Genomic DNA, 23,411 nt, shown 5'->3' on the forward strand with positions numbered 1-23,411 from the left:
TATAATAAAGACGATACTTCAAAAAAGAAGATAAATACGTCCTACGCGTCAGGCATTTTTGTTATGCAGGTTAACCAAAGACTTAAATTATTCAAAGTCACTGGTTTTCATGGCTGGCTCAGGCAACCCATTCCATGCTCTAATAGGAAAGAAGGAGCATTTGTACAAATTTGTCCTAGCATATGGTACGAAAAATGTGTCTTTATCTTTGTGTTCCTTCAGAGCATTTTATTAGATTTTGTTTTTGTATTTGAAGATTATGGTTCAGTGTTCTATGTATGATTGCTACTTTACTTTTTGAGTCTTCTATCCTGGAGGCTTTCTAAATTTAGTGATTTTACTAAAGGTGTTACTCTATTCAAATGTGAATATTCGTTAGTTATGAATCTCATTGCTCTAATTTGTGTCTGTTCCAGTTTCTTAATATTTTCTTGAGTTGAGGCAGTGGCGTAGCTATGGTGGGGGTAGGAGGGGGGATTTGAAAATCCCCCGGGCCCCTTTTGAGGGGGCCCCAAATGAGTGTTTTTTATATTAAATATTGAATATTACGCAAAATGAAGGGTCCCCAAAAAGATCAGGCCCCGGCCTTTAATGATGGCAAATTCCTAGCTACGCCCCTGAGTTGAGGGATCCCAAACAGAGGATGCATATTCTATTATTGGCCAAACCAAGGTTAAATAACATTTTATTTTAATGTTCTTCCTTGATTTATAGAAATTTCTTTTAATAAACCCTAATGCTTAGTTTGATTTTTTGATAGTTTCATCAATTTGAGGATTCCATGACAGTTTTTCATTTATTATCTAATTCTCTTTGTAAAATTTCTGCATCTTGCAATTAGTTTAAATGTCTTCAAAGGCCTACATCATTTTTTACTTTTTTCAATATCTACTCAAAGATAGGGTCAAAGCCAAAGATTTAAGATATTGTATATATATATTTATATAAATATATATTATATATATATATATATATATATATATATATATATATATATATATATATATATTTATATATATATATATATATATATATAAGCTACATCTCATCAATTCTCATCTCTAGCAGTTGGAGTCTGAAAATCACTCAGACAAAAAATCGACCTAAAGAAAAGTGACAGCACCAAGAGAAAAAAAAATATCGCCACCGTTTCCTTGTTTATCTAACTAGTCCGACAATGCTCGGCTGCCCCTTCCCCCTCCCCCCCCCCTCCTTCTTTTTCTCTCTCTCCCTTATCTTCCCTCCCTTCCCTTCCCGCCCCTGCGTTGTCTGCCAGCGACAAGCGAACTGCTACAATGCAGGAAATCTGGCCAACAAAGTTCCCACACAACAGTTTGGCTTGTAAGAGGAAGGTTGTTTTGTTGGGTTCATGAGTTGGCACTGGGTTTTTGTTGGGCTCAAGAGCTTGTGTGTTCGTGATCGTCTGAAGAAGTTGGAATTCTTCATTTAGGAAACAAAAACAAACCCCGTGTCGGTAAGTGTCTTTGAGTAATTTTAAACAATCATAATAAATGAAATGTGTCATTTTATTTCTGTATTCTATAGGAATCTATTGTGTCATTTAGACCTTTCGTCTATCATTAAGAGTATGTTATTCATTTAATATATTGCTGTAAGTTTGAGACAGTTTTGTAAATTTTTTTTATGTTCTGGCTGGTTTGTTTTGTTTATTTGTGTCAATTGTGTGTTATTGTGTTTGGTGCGTGTGTGTGTATGTCAAATTTGTGTGTGTGTGTGAGAGGTGTTTGTAGATCAAATTGTGTGTCTCGGATGTAGATCTTAATCTAATTGTGTGTTAGTTTAGTATTGTTGGTTTATCAGTGTGTGTGTGTGATTTTATATTTTTGCTTGTTATTGTATGACTTTTGATGTGTTCCAAGTAATCTTTGCAACCTGTATGTAAGTGTGTGTTGTTTTTTTTTAAACTACGGTTTCCGAGAAAATACATTTAGACTTAGAATCTAAATGTTACCACACGATCCCAATAAATTCACTTCACAGACAATAGATAACAAGATCTAGACATCCAATTATTCATGAATTTTTATTGATGTATTATTTAAGTTACTCTTTATATGCCGGGCCTGGGCCTATACAGACGGGGCAGTTTCCTTACACTAATGTTAGGTGAGAATTGAAGTTATTGTATTGACTATAAACTTTTCTCAGTACATTACACTTTAGGATCGGGTTGTTAGTTCTCCTAAGTTCTTTCTGTCTGTCTGGATGTGTTATAAAAAGCCTTATATGTAAAAACAGATCTTGTCAATAAAAAAACGCAAAAAAAAAAAAAAATATATAAAAATTACTTTTTGTTTTATGTAAGGGGAAGTCCACATTTCTATCCATATCTCACAATATGGGACGATTTATTTCCCCTTTTCGATATTAAACAAAATGAATTAATCACCACTATTCAATTAATTAATTGGTTAATTTTTTTGATTGATTCATGTTTTGTTAGAAACAATATTTGTGCAAAGTTTCAACTTGATCCGAGAATGGGAAGTGGGAGAAATAACGTGTACACAATTTGTACCTGGCAAATATAAGTTTGTAAAGATGCACTTTAGGGCCTAAATTATGTATCCAATCGACCTCTAGGTTTAATAGAAAAAAAAAACTATTCTTACCTTCAGCATGTAAATTTCAATATGTCTGATAACAGTAAAAAATAAAACATTTAATTCAGCCTGTGTGGTAATCTCTATATATATTGTTACTGGTACAATCAATTTCCTAATTAGAAAACATTTCTTTTTAGCCAAGCACATTGTATCACAAATCCTGGCTAATAAAGTTAGTTTAAAAAAAAAAACAGACAAAAATAACTTTTTACTATATCATCTAGAAGGCATACCGGTAAAAAAAAAAAGTGTTATATGTTATATTCTTTCCAAAAAAAAAAAAGTGTTATATGTTATATTCTTTCCAAAAAAAAGTGTTATATGTTATATTCTTTCCAAAAAAAAAAAAAGTGTTATATGTTATATTCTTTCCAAAAAAAAAGTGTTATATGTTATATTCTTTCCAAAAAAAAGTGTTATATGTTATATTCTTTCAAAAAAAAAGTGTTATATGTTATATTCTTTCAAAAAAAAAGTGTTATATGTTATATTCTTTCAAAAAAAAAGTGTTATATGTTATATTCTTTCAAAAAAAAAGTGTTATATGTTATATTCTTTCAAAAAAAAAGTGTTATATGTTATATTCTTTCAAAAAAAAAAGTTATATGTTATATTCTTTCAAAAAAAAAAAAAGTTATATGTTATATTCTTTCAAAAAAAAAACTGTTATATGTTATATTCTTTCAAAAAAAAATGTTATATGTTATATTCTTTCAAAAAAAAAATGTTATATGTTATATTCTTTCAAAAAAAAAATGTTATATGTTATATTCTTTCAAAAAAAAAGTTATATGTTATATTCTTTCAAAAAAAAAGTGTTATATGTTATATTCTTTCAAAAAAAAATGTTATATGTTATATTCTTTCAAAAAAAAAGTGTTATATGTTATATTCTTTCAAAAAAAAAGTGTTATATGTTATATTCTTTCAAAAAAAAAAATATTGCAAAGAGCGATCTAACCGTTTCGTTTTTATTAGTGGTTTGAAAATAGATGTAGGTCTAGTTCTGTCCCCTTCTTACGAGTATGTAGTTGTTGGTTTTTCCCCAAACTTATAAAAAACAAAATAACATGTTTGTTTAGAAAAAGACTCAAACCGTAGGCCGATACAATTGATTTACTGCTCTAACTGACCAAAAGAGATTTAAGAGAGTATTACAACAGAAACTTTGGTTTTGTTTTCTATTTTAAATGTGGACAGAAGACTTCAAAGTAAAGTAGCAATTATACATAAAACACTTGAACCATAATCTTCAAATACAAAAACAAAATTTAATAAAATACTCAGACACAAAGATAAAGGCACATTCCTCGTTCCATATGCTAGGACAAATTTGTACAAATACTCCTTCTTCCCTAGTGCTATTAGAGCATGGAATGGGTTGCCTGAGCTAGCCAGGAAAACCAGTGACTTGGCAGAATTTAAGTCATTGGTTAATATGCATGACTAAATGCATGACGCGTAGGACGTAATCATCTTCTTTTTTGAAGTAACGTCTGTATCATATCAGATAAGAGAAGTTTTGATGAACCAAAAGTCATTGAAACTGTTCTGTTTTCACAGAGAATAAATTATTATTATAGCTTTTATATAGCGCTACTTTCATGCTTATAGCATGCTCAGAGCGCTTTTGGTCCAATCTCATTTCTGGACCAGTGGGGGGGGGGAGGGGGTATCTAGGAGTTGGTTTTCCGTGCTGCCTTTAGGCGCTCAGTAGACACAACTCTGCCCGAGTCGGGTGTCGAACCTCGAGCCCCCTTCTAGGTAGCCAAGCCAAGTTCAAGCGCACTTGGCCTCTCGACAATTAAATATAACAATTAATGAGCAGAGACTTCCTGTTGATAAAAGTAGACATGGAAGACTATCATATTATTACGTCACATCCTTTTGAGTACTTTCTCACAAAAACATCCACAAGAAATAATGACGCAATTTAAACATAGTAGCACAGAAAAAAAAAGTTCATTAGAACTAAAATTGATGCAGCAAAAGACATAGTGAAACAATTACCAAAAACATTTCGACGTCCAAAACAAAAGCCTAGAGATGCCGAGCACTGCCTTGTGGACTGAACTGTTTTTGTTTTGTTTTACACCAACGTAGTTCTAAATCCCATTCCTAGTTAGTATCGCGACATCTTTCCATTCAGTCTTCTGTGTCTTCATAAATTCCTAGTATTTGTTTTTATACCGCCACTATATTTTGGTCTTGATTTACTTCACATAGCTCTAGGTCTTGGTTAAAAGTTTCATTCTCCGTAATGGACCTCATTCACCAATCGTAAACAAACAACATTTAGCCACGTGATCCTCTATCTCTTCTATACAAATTACGTAATCCATAAAGGCTGTCACGTGATACGTTTTTTTTTTCCCATTGTTTTATCAGTATTATCACGTGGGTAAATGTTGTTTGTTTACGATTGGTGAACGAGGTCCATTGTATGCTAGAAAAATTAAAATTAAATCGGCGATACAGAAAATAATTATGCATAAGATTTTAACATGCTGATAAAAATCTTCGAATATTTTATTTTGTTTTTGACCTTTGATCTCTTTATTTTTTTTTATTACTATATTTAGCTCGACCTGAAGATTTCAGTGGTCATCAGAAAAAAAAAGTTAAAAAAAAAATATTGGTATTCGTACCTACGAAATCGAGCTCGTCTCCACCAAATGTCTGTTTAATTCAATATTTTTCTTCTCTGCCGTTTGGTGACGCAAATAAATACTGAGGGGGGAAAAAAAAAAGAGTTCTCGTTCGAACTACAAAGTAAAATACTGTATATGGCAGGGGAAGATAAGCACCTGTATCGTCTGCGCTTTTAAGACGGCATTTGGGTGGCCGCCGATACAAGTCGCCTGTATTGTTAAAATTTACAATGTACAAGATAACCTTCACTTTAAAGGGGAAAGAATTCAGACCAAAAAGAACGATCGGCGTTTTTTTTTTTTTTAATATCGCGGAAATACTTTGTTTTGGTATGATAAAGGGCAGTGGTTCCCAAACTGTGTTCCGCGTAACCCTAATGTTCCGCGCTGCCTGAATGGGTGCTCCACGAAGAACTTGAATAATTTAACTAGTTAACCCCCCCCCCCCCCCCCCACGTGAATTAATCTCACTAAAAACTAAGCAAAGTGTTCCGCTTAATACTCAGAATGTGCAAAGTGTTCCGTTAAGGAGAAAGTTTGGGAAACGCTGATATAGGGCGTAACGGTGGGCCCTCTATTAGATAAAATACTTTACAATATGAAGGGGCCGTATGATATAAAGTTGAACATTAAAGTCACCGTATAGAAGCTAGGCGAAGATATATAGTAGGTCCATATGCAAACGTATTGCTAGTTGAATACAATCTGTATAGTTTGAGACATTCCATTATATCTGTATCACGACGCCATGTCAACAGTACAAATCCAAACCATCATAAGAGCAGCTGCACAACAAGATAAAATAGATAAATGAATACATTTATAGCTTTTATATAGCGCTACGTTTATGCTCATAGCATGCTCAGAGCGCTATGGTCCAATCACATTTCTGGACCAATTTTGCTTGATAAGTAAGACCTTGTACAGACTTGCATGATAAGTAAGACCTTGTACAGATTTGCATGATAAGTAAGACCTTGTACAGATTAGCATGATAAATAAGACCTTGTATAGACTTGCATGATAAGTAAGACCTTGTACAGATTAGCATGATAAGTAAGACCTTGTACAGACTTGCATGATTAGTAAGACCTTGTACAGACTTGCATGATAAGTAAGACCTTGTACAGACTTGCATGATAAGTAAGACCTTGTACAGATTTGCATGATAAGTAAGACCTTGTACAGATTAGCATGATAAGTAAGACCTTGTACAGATTAGCATGATAAATAAGACCTTGTATAGACTTGCATGATAAGTAAGACCTTGTACAGATTTGTATGATAAGTAAGACCTTGTACAGACTTGCATGATAAGTAAGACCTTGTACAGACTTGCATGATAAGTAAGACCTTGTACAGACTTGCATGATAAGTAAGACCGTGTACAGACTTGCATGATAAGTAAGACCTTGTACAGACTTGCATGATAAGTAAGACCTTGTACAGACTTGCATGATAAGTAAGACCGTGTACAGATTTGCATTCTCCCCTTCTCTCATTTTAATCTAATTTTTTACATACTTAACTCTTTCTCTCTTAATTGACGATACCAACATTGATTTGACCTCGTTAATGTTTAATTTTTTAAATTGTATTTTGTGTTACATAAAAAGAGCAGCTTGCCCCTTTAATTCTATACCAAACAATACACTTTCTGATAACAAAACGACAAAGTTATTGAAGCTTAATCATAACAGGGAGTGAAATAGTAATCAGCAAAATGAAGAATTCAGTTGAAACTTGGAAAAAATAATTACGAAGAGAAAGAGTTAAAAAGTATGTTTCCATGCTGTCCGATCTTGGTTTCCTCCCACAGTCCTTAGATCTCGCTTGTAGACATATCTGAAGGTTAGTCTTTGGCGTCTCTGATCTCTCTTCGTAATCTCGGCATAGAGAATGTCCATTGGAATTCTCACATCTGGCATGCAGGCGACATGCCGAGCCAGCTTAGTATTCTCTTTGTCATATGAGCATAGATACTGTGCGTCCTGATTGGAGACACAATCTATCCAGGATATGCACATTATGCAAGGGAAAACTGTTTATTCTATGCTTTAATGCATGTATGTTGACCAGCTCTCACTACCATAAAAAAAAAGAGTGGTCACTATCAAGGCATTGCGCAAGAGGTCAGTTCTATATCAATGAAAGTAAAAAGTTAAGTAAAGTTCCCCTTTCAGACCTTGTGGTCTATAGGACAGATGATGTAAAAGTCATCTGTTTCTGTGGCCTACGGTTAACGGGGGTGTCATGTGGCCAGCACAACGAACAACCGCCTTTACTTTTCCCCAACTAATGTCAGGTACCCATTAGAGCTGGGTGGACTCAGAGGCGTCCGAGGATCCCAAAATTAAAAATCTTCACTAGGATTCGAACCCCGTTCCCCGGTTCGGAAGCCAAGCGCTTTACCGCTCAGCCACCGCGCCTCCATGTCAATGAAAGTACGCGGGAGGAAATCACGCAACATCGGACAGCAGGGTTCCACGACAATTCGTTCACTGACATTTCGTTCACCGACAAATCGTTCACGACTTTTCGTTCACGTGACTATTCGTTCACCAGACATTTCGTTCACCAGACAATTCGTTCACGCGACATATCGCTCACGGACTATTCGCTCACAGACAACTTGTTCACCGACAACTTGTTCACCGACAGTTGGTTCACGACAAATCGTTCACGCGACAAATCGTTCACGCGACTATTCGTTCACGACACGGACAAATTGTTCACAGACAAATCGTTCACTGGATAGTAACAGCGTTAATTTTATATATTTTCGTTGCGTGTTTAATTTATTTAGCCTACATTAAAACTTTTGTAGCTATTATTTCCAAATGCAAAAAAATTCTAGAGATCAGGTCTAATCCGAGTTTATTAAATTTCGTTGTTGTTGTTGTTGCTAATATTTTGTTAATGAGGACAGTATGTGATAAAAATTATACTTAAAATAAAAAAAATAAAAAAGAGATCTTACAAGCTAGCTAACAAATGCCCTCACTTTACTATAGGTAACATTTTTACTTTCACCTTTAATATACCTTTACACCCCCCTCTTTTTTTTTTTCATCTACCTGGAATCTACCCATTCATCTGGATACTCTAGTTAACACCTAGTGGAGTGCTAGACAGACTAGCTCCTCTGGAAGTAATAAAACTTTATTGGACATTGCCTATACACATGTTCAATCTGTTAACATTGAAAATATCTACTAGACACTATAGTATAGTACTTTCCATCAAGTTTAAAAGAAGTTTTATTTTATTTTTATTTTAGTTAACTTGTTTCTATATGTGACCACCCATTGGTAGACTAATTTGATTGCTTGGACTTCAATAACAATTTTATTGAAACAATTTTATTTAGTTGTATTGCGATAAATTATAAATTTTTGATAGGGAACCAAAATATTTCCTAGTGTTGTACATGTAATTAGTTTTTTTTTTTTCTGAGATGTCTTAATTGATAAGTATTAACCTTAGATCTGTATCTAGTACGTGACGTTCAGAGTTGAACAGTGAAACCATATATTGTACCAAATCTAGTACCATTGTTAAAAAGCTAAATTATCTCTCTGAGCTAGTCAGGAAAACCAGCGACTTGGCAGAATGCATGACGCGTAGGACGTAATCATCTTCTTTTTGAAGAAACGTCTGTATTATATAAGATAAGATTTGTTTTTGTTATAAAGATATCAATAAAATGGGTATGTTAATTAAACATCTGGACCGCTATTAAGAAGATAAGGAAATATGGGTAGGTCGAACAAGACTACATGATGGACATGAGTGTCAAAGAAGGCCTACAAGTTGAAAGTAAAAATGTTACCTAGAGTAAAGTGAGGTCCCATTTAAATGTTTCAGCTTGCTTGTAAGATCTCTTTTTTCTTTTCAGTATAATTTTTTATCACATACTGTCCTCGTTAACAAAATATTAACAACAAACAAACGATCTCTAGCAATTTTTTGTTTTTGGAAATATCCAGTGAACGATTTGTCTGTGAACAATTTGTCTGTGAACGAATTGATAGTGAACGATTTGTCGCGTGAACGATTTGTCGTGAACCAACTGTCGGTGAACAAGTGGTCGGTGAACAAGTTGTCTGTGAGCGAATAGTCCGTGAGCGAATAGTCGCGTGAACGAAATGTCTGGTGAACGAAATGTCTGGTGAACGAATAGTCGCGTGAACGAAAAGTCGTGAACGATTTGTCGGTGAACGAAATGTCAGTGAACGAATTGTCGTGTCCCCGGACAGCAGACTGTGTGTTCTGATACGAACTTCTCCGAGAGCAAAAGAATTAGTAAGAAAGCTGCCCAATCAGAAAGACAGGTTTCCTTCTCATGCACGAACTGTGGCAAACGGCTTGTTTAGTCACAACCGGTTCTACCCTGATTCAAGGAACAACCAAAACCAGTGATTGATCTGGGACAGACGGAGCCTCACACTCACGCACTTTTCTTTCTAAATAAATACGCTTAACTCTTGGTTTTATCAGCTAAATGTGTATGTTGGATCTAAACTTTTGTTCCTCAACTAAATGTGTATATTGGGTAAAAACTTTTCTTTCCTAAAACTAAAATGTGTATGTTGGGTCTAAACTTTTGTTCCTCAAACTAAAAGTGTATGTTGGATCTAAACTTTTGTTCCTCAACTAAATGTGTATATTGGGTAAAAACTTTTCTTTCCTAAAACTAAAATGTGTATGTTGGGTCTAAACTTTTGTTCCTCAAACTAAATGTGTATGTTGGGTCTAAACTTTCGTTACTCAAACCAAATGTGTATGTTGGTTCTAAACTTTTGTTCCTCAAACTAAATGTGTATGTTGGGTCTAAACTTTTGTTCCTCAAACTAGATGTGTATGTTGGGTCTAAACTTTTGTTCCTTAAACTAAATGTGTATGTTGGGTCCAAACTTTTGTTACTCAAACCAAATGTGTATGTTGGTTCTAAACTTTTGTTCCTAAAACTAAATGTGTATGTTGGGTCTAAACTTTTATTCCTCAAACTAAATGTGTATTTTGGGGCTAAACTTTTGTTCCTCAAACCAAATGTGTATGTTGGGTCTAAACTTTTGTTAATCAAACCATGATCAAACTAAATATGTATCTAGGCTTTTGTTCCTCAAATTAAATATGTATAATTTTTTTTTTGGGGGGGGGGGTAAAAATTGGTTTCGGTATATAAAAAGATGCCATGTTGGGTTTAAAAGTTTTTATTTTCCATTACCACGATGTGTATGATACGTTAACTTTTGTGTTCCACAAACTACATTGTGAACCCAAACCGTTAATTCATGCACAAAATGTTGGGGTAGTGTAGAGTAAGAGCCTAGGCTCTACATTTTTCCCGGGGTTCGTATCTTTCGTTTCACAACACGAGATCCAGTTAGGCAGACGGTATACCGTGTACCACTTTCCCCTGTTCACTATCGCTCCAACTTTTGTGTCACTCCGACAAACAAGCCAAACACAATCTGGAGGATTAAATCTTCATTAAAATATCATTTGGTGAGGACTTATTATCAGCGTTATCGGTAGCCCTGGCAATGGTAGACCTCGAGACTGATTGAAATTAAACCGAATGGGGGGGGGGGGGGAGGGGAGAAAAAAAAAGTGGTACCGCACTGAAGGCTTTGTATGCACTCGTGTGTGTATGTGTGTGTGTGTGTCTGTGTTTTACCTATGCAAACATCGAATGTCATTGGGGGGGACAATCTTTGTCTAAATGTCACGTGTTTATCTGTAATTCCAGCATTCGGTTCGAATTGAACTAACATGTCCTATGTTCCGCCATGAGGCCTTACCCACATTCTCAATGTTATGAACTTTCTTCTGATATTACTTCTGTTTGCCCAGTGTCAACTAATATTATATGTTCCTTTTTTTTTTTAATGGCACTCTCTATCTAGGCTTAAAAGAAGGGGGGGGGGGCGGGGCCTTAGAAATATAAACACTCAAAAACATTTTAGTTTAGGAAATTAAAAGCTCTCGAGCAGTATGACATGAAATTTTTGATACTCTAATATTTATTCAACGCTTTCCAATCTTTGCGTCTTTAAGCATAGAATTTGTTGGGTTTTTTTTTTTACTCTGTCTGGTAAAAAGTGTGTACACGTTATTTCTCCCACACCAATTCTCGGATCAAGTTCAAACTTTACACAGTTATTCTTTGACATAGACAAGACATGAGTCAATTAACCGATTAGTCAGTTATTTACTGGCAATTACTAATTTTCTTTGATACCATCAGTGGAAATCAAATCCTTCTGTATTCACAGATACGGTTAAATATGTAGGGTTTCGTCCCCTTACATAATCGAGCATGCATTTCTCCTACACCCATTCAAGTTGAAACATTTTAACAATTATTTATTGTTCTTAATAAAACATGCATAGACATTAATCAATTTAAAAAGATAGCCAATTAGTCAATTAATTATTGGTAAGAGCAGATTTTTTTAACAATATTTTTTTTTCATATTTCGTTTTTTTTTAAATAATTTTTTTTTTTTTTAATTAAGTTTTTAGTATTCCTGGTTCATTAAATGAACACTTTGATACTTTGCCTTTTCGATTTGCTTTTACAAATTATATTAATTCACTCTGTCTGTCTGTCAATTTGTCTGGTAAGAAATTTGTACACGTTATTTCTCACACACCCAATCAAATTAAATATTTGAATAATTATTTCTTGTACCTGTCAAAACAAGAATTTAAAAACAAAAAACAAGGTTACAAAGACCGTTTGTGTGGAAACACAAACTCAAAATCGGCCCCCCGACGTGGTCCACCTAGAGTCTTTACCAGGATTCGAACACGGGACTTCCGGTTCCAAGTGCTTTACCTCTCAGCCACAGCATCTTCATATATTCATTTAGCGTACACTTATATTTTTTAAAATAATAATTATTAACCTTTTCACTTATCCATACATTCAAAATTAATAACATGTTACATTGTAATAAACTGAAACTAAAAAAGATTTATTCTTCTAAGAAAATTAGATAAATTGGCAACACGAAAAAAAAAAAAAGAAATGACTACAAGACTTTCCCCTCGCAAAGAAAAATTAATATCTCCATTATCATTTGTCATACAAACTAGACATAGATCTAGCTAGATCTAGACATAGTTTTAGATCTAAATCTAGATTCAAGATCTAAATCTGGGTCTAGTCTCTGTGGTTGTCATAGAGCTCATTCGTTACAATGAACTTTATTTTTAAATTATTTTTTTCTCCATTGAGCCATTTAATGAGTATTCCAGCTTCTTTTTTGGTGGCTTTCTGAGAACCATCCATGCAAACTCTGACCTCTTATTTGTTAGGGCAATGGATTTGTAGAAGAGTTCACTAAAGTCCTGAGCTCTGTTGGAATATAGTCAAATATTTCTTTCTTCTAAGTCTTTGCAAACGACCTATTTCTGCAAACAACATATTTCTCTATACAGCTGGCTGGTAATGATGTATTTGTTTATTCAAATTATTATGGCTCAAGAAATCTACGAGAAATTGTTCTTTGTGAAAACTTTTTCCTATGATACTTAATGCACATTAATATTTAATGTTTTGAAGAACTACTTCATAAAACAACAAATCCCTATTTGAAAAATAATCTCCGTAGCGACGGATGGTGAGCTTGCAAACCTTTAAAACAAAAAAAGTTCTCAATATGTTTAGTGATTGTATGCTGTACGTATTAACAGGCCACACAAAACTAATAGCGTCTTCTCCCCTTTCGGGAGCCGCTAAAAATACTAATAAGTTAATTTACTATTAGTAATTTATTCTTTTGTTCGGCGTCGAACAAGGGAAAGAAATCGTGCTTGACAGATGTGGTGGAGGCTTGAGCCTTGATTTAACATTTTGTTAACGCCTTTAAAAAAGCGATCAGGGCAACATCCACGTAGATAACTCCTTCTTCGTCCCGCTCCCCATTTTTCCCAACTGGTCCAAAACTAGTGACAGGATCGTAGCGCATTGAGAAAGCTAAAAAGCATGAAATATCGATAAACAAAAACAATGGACCTCATTCACCAATCGTAAGCAAACAACATTAAGCTACGTGATTCTCTATATCTTCTTTGTAATCCATAAAAGCTGTCACGTGATACGTATTTTTCATTGTTTTATCAATATTATGACGTGGCTAAATGTGTTTATTTAGGATTGGTGAATGAGATTTTAGTGTATTCTGTCATCCTGGCAGGCTGTGTGGTGGTACTGTGTTTAGTGCACTTTGTCATTCTAGCTGACTATGTTTAGTCAGTTTTACTTTGATATAGATTTAGTGAACTTCTCAACTCCCTTCCTTCTTCGCGTTGACTATTTAAAAAGATTATTAGCCCTTTACAAAAGAAAAATATAACATAGGAACCTAAAAACATAAGGAGAAAAAAAAAAGTCCTTTCTGAGCCTATCTATCTATCTATCTATCTATCTATCTATCTATCTATCTATCTATCTATCTATCTATCTATCTATCTGTCTGTCTGTCTGTATGTCTGTCTGTCTGTCTGTCTGTCTGTCTGTCCGTCTATCTATCTATCTATCTATCTATCTATCTATCTATCTATCTATCTATCTGTCAGTCTGTCTGTCCGTCCGCCCGTCTATCTGTCTGTCTATCTATCTATCTATCTATCTATCTATCTATCTATCTATCTATCTATCTATCTATCTATCTATCTATCTATCTATCTATCTATCTATCTATCTATCTGTCTATCTATCTATCTATCTATCTATCATTATCTATCTGTCTGTCTTTATGCATGCATGCTACTATCAACATGACGAAATGTAGGGTTGCGGGGTGGGAATGGCGCTACTTAAAGACCTGATCAAGACCTATATTGTCAAAACATTGTCTAAGGTTTAATTTTACCACATGGGGTAAAACAACATCGAGATTTATCAGATTTATCCTTTCCTGATATTTTGTGCTGACCTTCTATACAGATGAAGAGAGAGAAAAGGGGGGGGGGCGTGGGGGGGGGAAACTGTTGCTCTTTGGTTTTTGCTTCTCTCCTATCTACGAACATCAAACGGCAGAAGGAAATGCATTAGGTCTCTCAAACAATGGGGAACATAGACTTTTGCTTTGACTAACCTTAATGTACATTAGGTTAAAGGTCAAGGTCATTGAATGATTTCACCTTTCTCCCAAGACTTTTTTTTTATTGGTGATGTAGACTTCCCCCCCCCCTCCCCCAGCCCCCTCTTCTCGCTTCTTCTCCAAAACAGTCCTCGCCCTATTCTTCCACAGTTTCGTATCTCCATTTTTTTTTTTTAGTTTCGTAAAAAATAAAAAGGTTGGGTGGGGGGAAAGTCTCCCGAGTTTCGACATTTGCAAAGGTTTAAACTTCAGGAAGGAGATGAAAGAGACGACGGGATGAAAGCCATGTTAACTTAGTGTCTAGGGTGAATGTTAAAGGACAGTAACCTGACTGAGGCCCCGGGATGTGTACAAACACGGGAGACCACAACTTGTACATTGTGGTCCTCACGCCTCTGTGAATAAATAAAGGTATCATCTTTCTGCCTCTCTCAATGAAATCTGTTGGCGTGGACAAGCTCACATAGGACGGGGGGCGGAAGTGCCATTAGCCGTGCTGCTCTAAAGGGAAGGCATCCTGGCTGGGGTATGTCAAAGGGACATGATTCGGAACAATATTTGAATACAAGAGATCGGTAGCGTCGTCACGAAGATTTCTTGTAATGTTTACCTCCCCTTTGCGGTGCATTCACGTCCCAGCCGAAGTGCGTTTGGTCAGTTAGAAATATTGGAAGTCGTTCATCTCGCTGGCAGTGTTGTTGTTTTTTTTCTACACTAGACGGCGCGTGGGTGCATAAGTCGAACATTGGCGAGGTCGGTGGGGAGAGATTTAAAAAATAGAGGAGAGGAAAATATTCCGAAAAGAAAGCAATCACAGTCCCAAACTGATCACATTTCAACAAGTGGTTATGTTTACCTGCGAAATTCTAAAACGTGTCCCAAAAACAATTTGCATTGGATGTGATATAAGATACTTAGTAAAACGAATCCCCCCCCCCCCCATGCATAAAATTAGCATTTACACACTAGATCTAATACCCAAAACATGTGATTAAAATACCAGCTATGTCGCAGCTGGCACTAGCTAATAGTTTTACAACGCCCAGCTTTTGTGTGAGTATAAGTTTTGTGTAGTAGAGAACAAGCCAAAGTCAAGTAATACTTTCATGCATACTTGCGAAAAAAACAAAAACAAAACATAAACCAACGATTTCAATGTATAAAAAAAATAATTCGGTTAATTGACATTTGATGCACGCTGTTGCGAGTCTATAACATTCTTCTTTTGTAAGTCTAAATGCATAGAATGTGTGGAAATTAAATTTGGCTACTAGTATTTAAAAAAAAATTCCAGATCTTTTTACAGGTTTACTTTCTTAGCCAAAGGACACTCCAAAAGAGCAAAATATGAAAAATACGAGCCGACCCGCGGCGTAGCATACGACACTATTTAGTGAGAATATTACTTGTTCTCCCCCCTCCCCCTTTTTTTTTGTCTGAGCCGCGCACTCTGACTCCGCAAAAGTTACTTGGGGTAACTCTAGTCCGACTTGCAGGAATAAAAGAGTTTTCTTTCCAAGACTTTTTCATCGATGGTTAGATAGTCGGCGTGCGTGCATGGTGTCCCGCACGGTTGGGCGACGAAGAGAATTATATTTATAGATAGATACTTAAAAAAAAAAACAGAACTAATAAACGGGAAAGCACCGAACAATCATTGCAATTTATATCATTATTGCAAGATCTCCCCTTTTTCCTGTATAAAAAAATTATTATTATTAAATTGTGTTTTCTCTTTGACAATAATTATTTGTGCACAATTTCAACTTGATCCGAGAAAGGAAAGTGGGAGACAAAACGTGTAAAAGAATCCACCCAGACAGACAAACAAACGGAGTTAGTTAAAAAAAAATGTTTGTAAAAAAAAAAAAAGAGTTCAGTTCAATGTTCTTATTTTCCCTGTTGTTAAGTAACGTTTGAATTCTTCTCATGGCGTCTCTTACCGAAGTCATGACGGGCGTGGGGTGTGTGGCTGAGAGGCCAAAACCGCTTGGCTACTCAACATAGGGCTTGAGCTCGAATCCAGTCACGGGCAGAGTTGTGTTTGCTGAGCGCATAAAAGCAGCACAGAAACCTTCTCCTAGAATGACCTAGATACATACATTACTGGTCCATAAGAGAGATTGGACCATAAGTCACTGAGCATGCTATAAGCATGAAAGATACTCTATATAAAGCAATTAAAACATTGGATAGGGTTTTAAAAATCATTACATTATTAACAATACATATTACTTCAAGGTACTTATTCACTGTTAGAAACGCCAATAGTAAATTTAGAAATACTTCAGATCTCATAAATTCAAAAAACGTAACCTAATTTTTAAAAATATACCCAGAATGACCCGAAATAAAGTAAATCCTATGCCTTAAAGCTGCTACATTCCTTATATTTTTTTTCTTTCCAATATGTTTTGAGGAAGAAACGAGATGCTGGAATTTGCCAGGTAAACCAGGGAATTAGTGGACTTTAATTATTCTAATTAGCACGAAGGACTAGATTAACACAAGGATAACAGGGTAAGCGTAGGGCGGTTGATCTTTTTCAATGAACTTCTGTATATAATAAATATTACATATTTGTATCTTTGATGGCTAAACATATAATGGAATGTCTCAAAATATAGAGATGTGTATTCAACTGTCGAATGAGAACGCATAGACATCTGCCATGTATATCTTTTCGTAGCCTCTATCCAGTGTCTTCTACTTCAATACAAATCATTTTAAAAATTCCAGTTCTTCGCTTCTGTATTGGCTCTACATCCTACAGGATTTAAAAAAAAAAAAAAAAATCAATTTCAAGGGCTTTAACCCGTCAGAATGCAGATCGGGTTACTTCCCCCAAGGAGCCCTGCTGGATACTTTATTTATTTGAAAAGGGGAAGAAGGTGTTTAGAGTATTTTTTTTTTGCGAGTATTTTCCCTTGTTTCTCATTACACATATATATTTTTTTTCATTGCGAAAGTTGAAGTGTGTAGCTTGCAATGTGTGTGTGTGTGTGTGTTTCTTCCACGTTGTGTTGGTGTGTTACAAGGGCAGTCGGCGATGGAAGAAAAAAAAAGTGGGGGTGGGGTGGAAGAGGCAGGTCGTGTGTGTCCTCCTGACTTCTTGCTTTATTTTGATATGTGCAATCGCCCTTACACTGTATGCCATGACACAAAAGTTTGATGTAGCATCTTCTACCATCCATTTCAGTGGGTCTTTAGATATATTAACCGACAAATAGGACAGCAATATGTGACCCTCTTCCGACACCATTACAATAGTTGAGAGTAGAGAGTAAATGCAACTTTGAAAAACATTCTGTTCGTTTCTGTACATTTCAAAATCAAGTCGTGTAAAGAAATATTTAAAGAGTGCTTGAAGTTAATAGCACATTATATTTTTGGCATACGTATCATCCGTGTTCATTCACCTGTCGCGACTGGTGTGCTGTGCAGATCTAGATATGACCTGCTTTATTCAAGAAAATAGCGTAGTGTTGATAAATAAGATTTCTTTGCAGGCATATTACAGCACCAAAAACATCGTAACTACGATAGCACTACAGATTCTATAACATTGCATCGTTATAACAGAGCACCTCGTGTAACATTATGACAGCAATAATACTACAACTAATATAACATTACATCTATAACAATATAACTTAAAACCATCACATCTTCTATAACATACAAACTTAAACTGCACAACTGCTATAACATTCGAAGAAGAAAAACAATGTATTGTTTTCTTAACGGTGTCCAGTAATATACTGTATTTCTAATATTCTATTTAATGAATGTGTTAATTACATCTACTTATATTTATGGTGCAGATGATGCAAAGCTCATCTGTTGCTTTTTTTTTTTACCACGGTTTAACGAGGGTGTCATGTGGAAAGCCCAATGACCAGCCGCCCTTACTTTCCCAACGTATGTCAGGACATACGTTGGAGGTGGGTGGGTCTCTAGGGTGTCTTTCAGAGCTAAGACCCTTCGGTTCGGAAGCTAAGTATTTTATCTCAAGGCCCCCACGCTCATATATAGTTTTACAGCTTAATGTATAATACCTATATATATATATAATGCGAATGTAATTTTTTGTTACTGTTGAAACATTTATCTAGCAGTAGAGTACGAATAGTATAAGTAGTTGTGATTTGATTGAAACAAATGCTGTTTCTTAGTTGTTTTGTGCCAGAAGTTATCTTGCCTTTTAATTATCCCCCCTTGTTTTTTTTTTTTTTTTTTCAGACCGTTCTTCAAGAAAACATCAAGTCGCTTCTTGAATCAACATTTTTGATGTTTTTAAACTCAAGAATCAAGTTTTAATCCACACGCTGATTATACTTGGGCTACAGTGTCCTGAGATTAAGCTCTTCTTCTCAGTTCATCGCATTGCAGTTCAACATAGAGTCAATATCATCATCCTTGACCTTGCTGGATTCATCTGTAATATAGACTCATATTACTTGTATGTTATACCACCGCACAGTGGGTAGATGGAGAGCTGTTTGGATACATGACAGACAGGACACAATGACATTGACACGGTGTCACGGCTATGACCTGCCCTGGCTGCACGTTGTGATGTAAACACGAATGCGGGGGCGATACATCTGAACACCTTAGAATGGTATCGTACACATCTTTTGGCGGTGTTCAAGCGATTGGGAGGCATCATACAAGACTCGATTTGATCTGAAGAAAAGCGCTGGCGTTATCACTACATTTATGGTTCTCGCCTCGTGTTGTTCTGTGCTTGGTCTCCACGCTACAATCTTATGAATATTCATGAAGGCCATTTCAAATCCAACGTCTTTCAAAGGAAGTAAATTGAATCCACAGGCGAGCCTTTCACGGCTCAATAATTGAGCTTAACAGGTGTGCGTCTTCCTTTATATAATCTCTCTTTCTCTCTCTCTCTCTCTCTCGTTCTCACATAAGATTTCTTAAGTTGGATATAGTGTATAGTTACACACATTAAAAAAAAAAATGTGAGTGACAAAAGAGGGGAATTAACCCCTGCTGATTCTCATCACAAGTTACTCCGTGGACCACAATAGTTATGCTATGCGCAGAATTATTTCCCTTGGCAATGTTCGTTTCTTAGTGAGTGTCGGGAGTCATACCTATCTGAATATAATTACTGATTATAACACGTGATATTACTGCTCTGGTTTTCAGAGAAGTTTTTTTTTCCTCCCATAAAGATAGGATCAATGAAAATGTGGGAAATAAGGGAGACCATGTTTTATTTAGCAGCTGCTTTACGTGATCAGGCAAAGAACCAACGTTAAAGACTTACATTGTGTGGAGAAGATACAAATCTTCTGACACCATTCTCAACAAATGAAACCAATGAACATTCCTCGTCTAAATGGTCTATAAACAAATAGAAATATCATTAATTAATGTGACAGCACAGGGAGTTGAAGTCTTTCAGCATTTCTCTCAACAGGATCAAACTTATACAAGTGCTCTATATGCTCGGGAGTTAATCCAGCAGATAATAAAAGCATATCTACCATAAGTAAAAACTATTACGCGAATGCCTTCATTATACATGTTATAGAATCTACTCTTCTTAGCCTGAACTCGGCTGCGCCTATAAAGCCAGGTTTGTTCCCGGCAGCGGGCTCGTGGAAATAAAGGGGAACAACTCAATGAAAAGAAATCATTGTCTCCCTTCGATCATATGCTGACGTTACGTTGGGGCCGTGGTGCGAATTGTTTCTCGTCTGCCAACACGGGAGGTTAAGGAGTCATCTGTCGATCTTTGTTTATGTACTGAAGAATACGAATACATCTGCATCGTATATTTATACACTGAAACAGATACAATACTTTCGTGCGTTGATTCATTGAAGTCCATCTAAGAGCACGCTTCTATTTATAAGGATATCAAGTTGAATGTTGAAAATCATTATGTCGTGTTGATAGACAGGAGAATATATATACATCTTAAATCAAATGCTAAGCTGACAATATTACACCTACATCTATTGGGACCGTATATACTAAATGCTTTTTTTTTTGGTAGGTCGTATGTTGATGGATAGGATTAATGAGTGATTTTATTAATTTGATTGTTCTGACATTCACCTCTAGACAGTAGTACTAATCCAACACATGCTTTTTATTTAGCCCCGTGACACACAAACTGCGAGTTCAATACCTTTGTATGACGTGCATTGGTTCCTTCAGAACTCGGGTGATGGTAAATTTGACTCCTAGAACTTGTAAAAGTACCGGGTACACGGTACCTTTTGGCCACGTTTTATTTCGGGGACTCTGAAAAGGAGAGAGGCGAAGAACAAAGCGAGAAAACTCTGGCAGCAGGAAGTGCCAGGTTGTCTGAAAGTTTTTTCTTGTCGGATGTGTAGAGCATTAAGCTGGTAACACTACACCAGCCTGGCTCTACAAAGCATTGGTAAATGCCAGGAGTTTTTTCAACACAAGGGCTGCAACTTCGTTTTCTGCTAAGATGAGTAACAACAATATTCGATCAATACGTGTTATTATTAAAGTGATACAGTAACCTCTTTGGCATGTCGGATGGTTATCTGGATTATTATAAACTCACTAACCTATGCATTTCCATTCCATAAATGCTGACTGATGTACTTAAGTCCAATGAGTCAGAAAGGCTGTGTACATGCACCTTAGGATCATGTCTGGTCAAGAAAATAGAGAACCCTCAAGTCTTGTCCAGCGTGGATTGACCAATGGCAGTATTAACGTTATACTGGACTGGGATCCATCCGTTCAATTCCATGGCACTGTCCACACTGCAACTCTGGCCGTCTGCACTGTTCTAGTCATTTTTGTTGTCATCCTGGGGACGTTCGGTAACGGTTTGGTCATTTTGTCTGCACTGCAGTGTCGAAAACTGAGGTCTAACTTTGAGGTGCTGGTCTTTAATCTAGCCGGGGCGGATCTCATCATCTGCCTCTGTCTTTCGCCCACCTTCTTGTTTTTATTGTTTTCAGATCCGCCTTCGCCCCGTGAGTTCTGCGGCGGGTATCTCTTCGCCACAACCACGTGTGGTCTGCTCTCGTTGTTGACGCTGGTGGCTATCGCCGCTCACCGGCAGTCTTGGCTCAAGGGCAGAGTCAAAGGAAGCCTGAGTACGCTGAAGACTGCGTTCATCATTGGGGCTGTATACACCGTGGGAGTGGGCACCGCTGTTGGTGGCACGCTGCACGTGACTGTCGCGTGGAGCGACACCTACACCGACTGTCGTTACGTCATGAACAGCAACGACGTCAAAACCAACAACGTTGTCCTCTTCTTCATCAGCCCTGTCGTCATTGTCAGCATCATCATCATCGTCACATCTTATTCAGCCGTGGCCAAGGCGGTTAGGGTTCAAACCTACCTGCGGGTCAAATCCCTTCAACCGCTACTTAAGCCTGCCTTCTACAAGCCCATCCAGAGTCCGTCCAATGCAGACACCTTGACATCTGCGCCGGAAGTACAGCAGTCTATCTTAGAGAACACTTCCGGTAAAAAATTGTCCTCCCTTAGACACTGTTCCTGCTGCAACTGCATGGCGGCGCTGGACAAAGAAAATAAAGCCGTGACAATGTGCCTGCTTGTTATATTAATCATCTCTCTGTGCTGGACACCCCTTGTTGTCTCGCATTTTATTGAACTGATCTCCGGTCAGTCCATTATAGTCTACCAGGTCAAGCTGTGCGGCATTGCTCTCATCTTTCTGAACAGCGCCCTCAACCCGTACATGTACGCCCAGGGAAACGGGCGAAGTAAGCAACGGTACGGTAGATTTCTTTGGGACATGGTCCGTTGCGACTGTCGAATACCCAAAACTCGACGATTCATAACCCTGAACGCAAAAACAGCGGATCTTAGAACTGTACAAATCTCCAGGAAACACCAAAACTCTATCGTTTCACAAAAATGTCCAGATAAAACCCTTCCCCCGGCCCACACCAAAGAGAAATGCAATAAATTATTAAAGACGACTTATACCAATAACATATTGCTCTACGGAGATGTCCACTCATCGATTCCTGTCAGAACGAAAGAAGATTGGCGCCAAACCAAAAAGACGTTGGCCCAAACGATCATCATCAGTGATGTGAAAACATTGGTGCATAAAAGTTGTTGTCATAGGCACGCCCCTGACGATCAAAGTTTAATCGACTCTTGACACGACATCCACATTGTATTATTTATTGTTATTACAACGTATGCCATTGAGTTTTAAATACACAATTGAAAGCATTCGATTTTATTCATCAATCAACTTATGTATATATATATATATTTGGCAACATTGCCACCTAAATTTTATATGCCAGATTTTTAGACAGCTGAAATCAAATCAAAATATTTTCATACTGATTAGCTTCTGTTAATTTTTCTTAGAAAAGATATACATTTATGAATTGCTTAAGTGTTTGTTGACAATTACACATATAGCACATAGTCTTAAGTCTAGAAAGATAAATACATGCATTTAGACGAAATAATTATGAATTGTGGCATCCTGTCGCAGTTAACATTATGTTTGTTTTGAGAGGAGGAGAGAGTTTGTGTAAATGTTGTCACGTTTTCTATGGACATGCTTGAAATAGTTGCAACTTAATTTCTACAACATTGTGTTGACGTCTGCTGAATGAGAGTTTTCACAATGTGATCGCTTATTTGTAAATAAAACAGATCAACTTAATAGTGTGGCCTTTTTTGTGCTCTAGTTTGAATTGAATATTTGATTACTACCTTTACTATTTTAATTGTGAATAGACCTTGTTTTTAATGATTTAACTGTATGGAATTTAGCTCGTGTAAAGGAGAGTAATCCTTGAAGGATTACGGGCACGATATGGCCTAAATTGTGCCGATGTGCCAAAAACTCAAAACTCATTCACTTTGTCACTCTTAACTCTTTCTCTCCGTAATTATTTTACACGGAATTACTCATTTTGTTCAGTTCATGACATTGTTCATTTGCCTTTTATGATTGAACTTCAATCACGTTTTTGTTTGTTATCAGAAAA

General features: G+C 36.4%; 1 protein-coding gene across 2 annotated transcripts; it reads left to right on the forward strand.

Annotated features, from left to right (window-relative positions):
- The first annotated feature begins 1,314 nt into the window (after positions 1-1,314).
- On the forward strand, positions 1,315-23,085 carry LOC106080112 (probable G-protein coupled receptor 75). Of its 2 annotated transcripts, none has more exons than XM_056023556.1 (2): positions 1,315-1,474; positions 18,640-23,085. In XM_056023556.1, the coding sequence occupies exon 2, from the start codon at positions 21,044-21,046 to the stop codon at positions 22,559-22,561; it is 1,518 nt and encodes a 505-aa protein (XP_055879531.1). In that variant the 5' UTR covers positions 1,315-1,474; positions 18,640-21,043; the 3' UTR covers positions 22,562-23,085. The 2 variants fall into 2 exon arrangements, with proteins under 2 accessions (XP_055879531.1, XP_013096881.2); XM_013241427.2 differs by lacking the exon at positions 1,315-1,474 and adding an exon at positions 16,817-16,917.
- Positions 23,086-23,411: the final 326 nt, after the last annotated feature.

Source organism: Biomphalaria glabrata, chromosome 3, assembly GCF_947242115.1.
Source record: "Biomphalaria glabrata chromosome 3, xgBioGlab47.1, whole genome shotgun sequence".
Lineage (NCBI taxonomy): Eukaryota > Metazoa > Mollusca > Gastropoda > Planorbidae > Biomphalaria > Biomphalaria glabrata.

Bases quoted from the DNA above. Each gene is read 5' to 3' on its own strand.
- LOC106080112 (XM_056023556.1), top strand. From the start codon at position 21,044: ATGCACCTTAGGATCATGTCTGGTCAAGAAAATAGAGAACCCTCAAGT.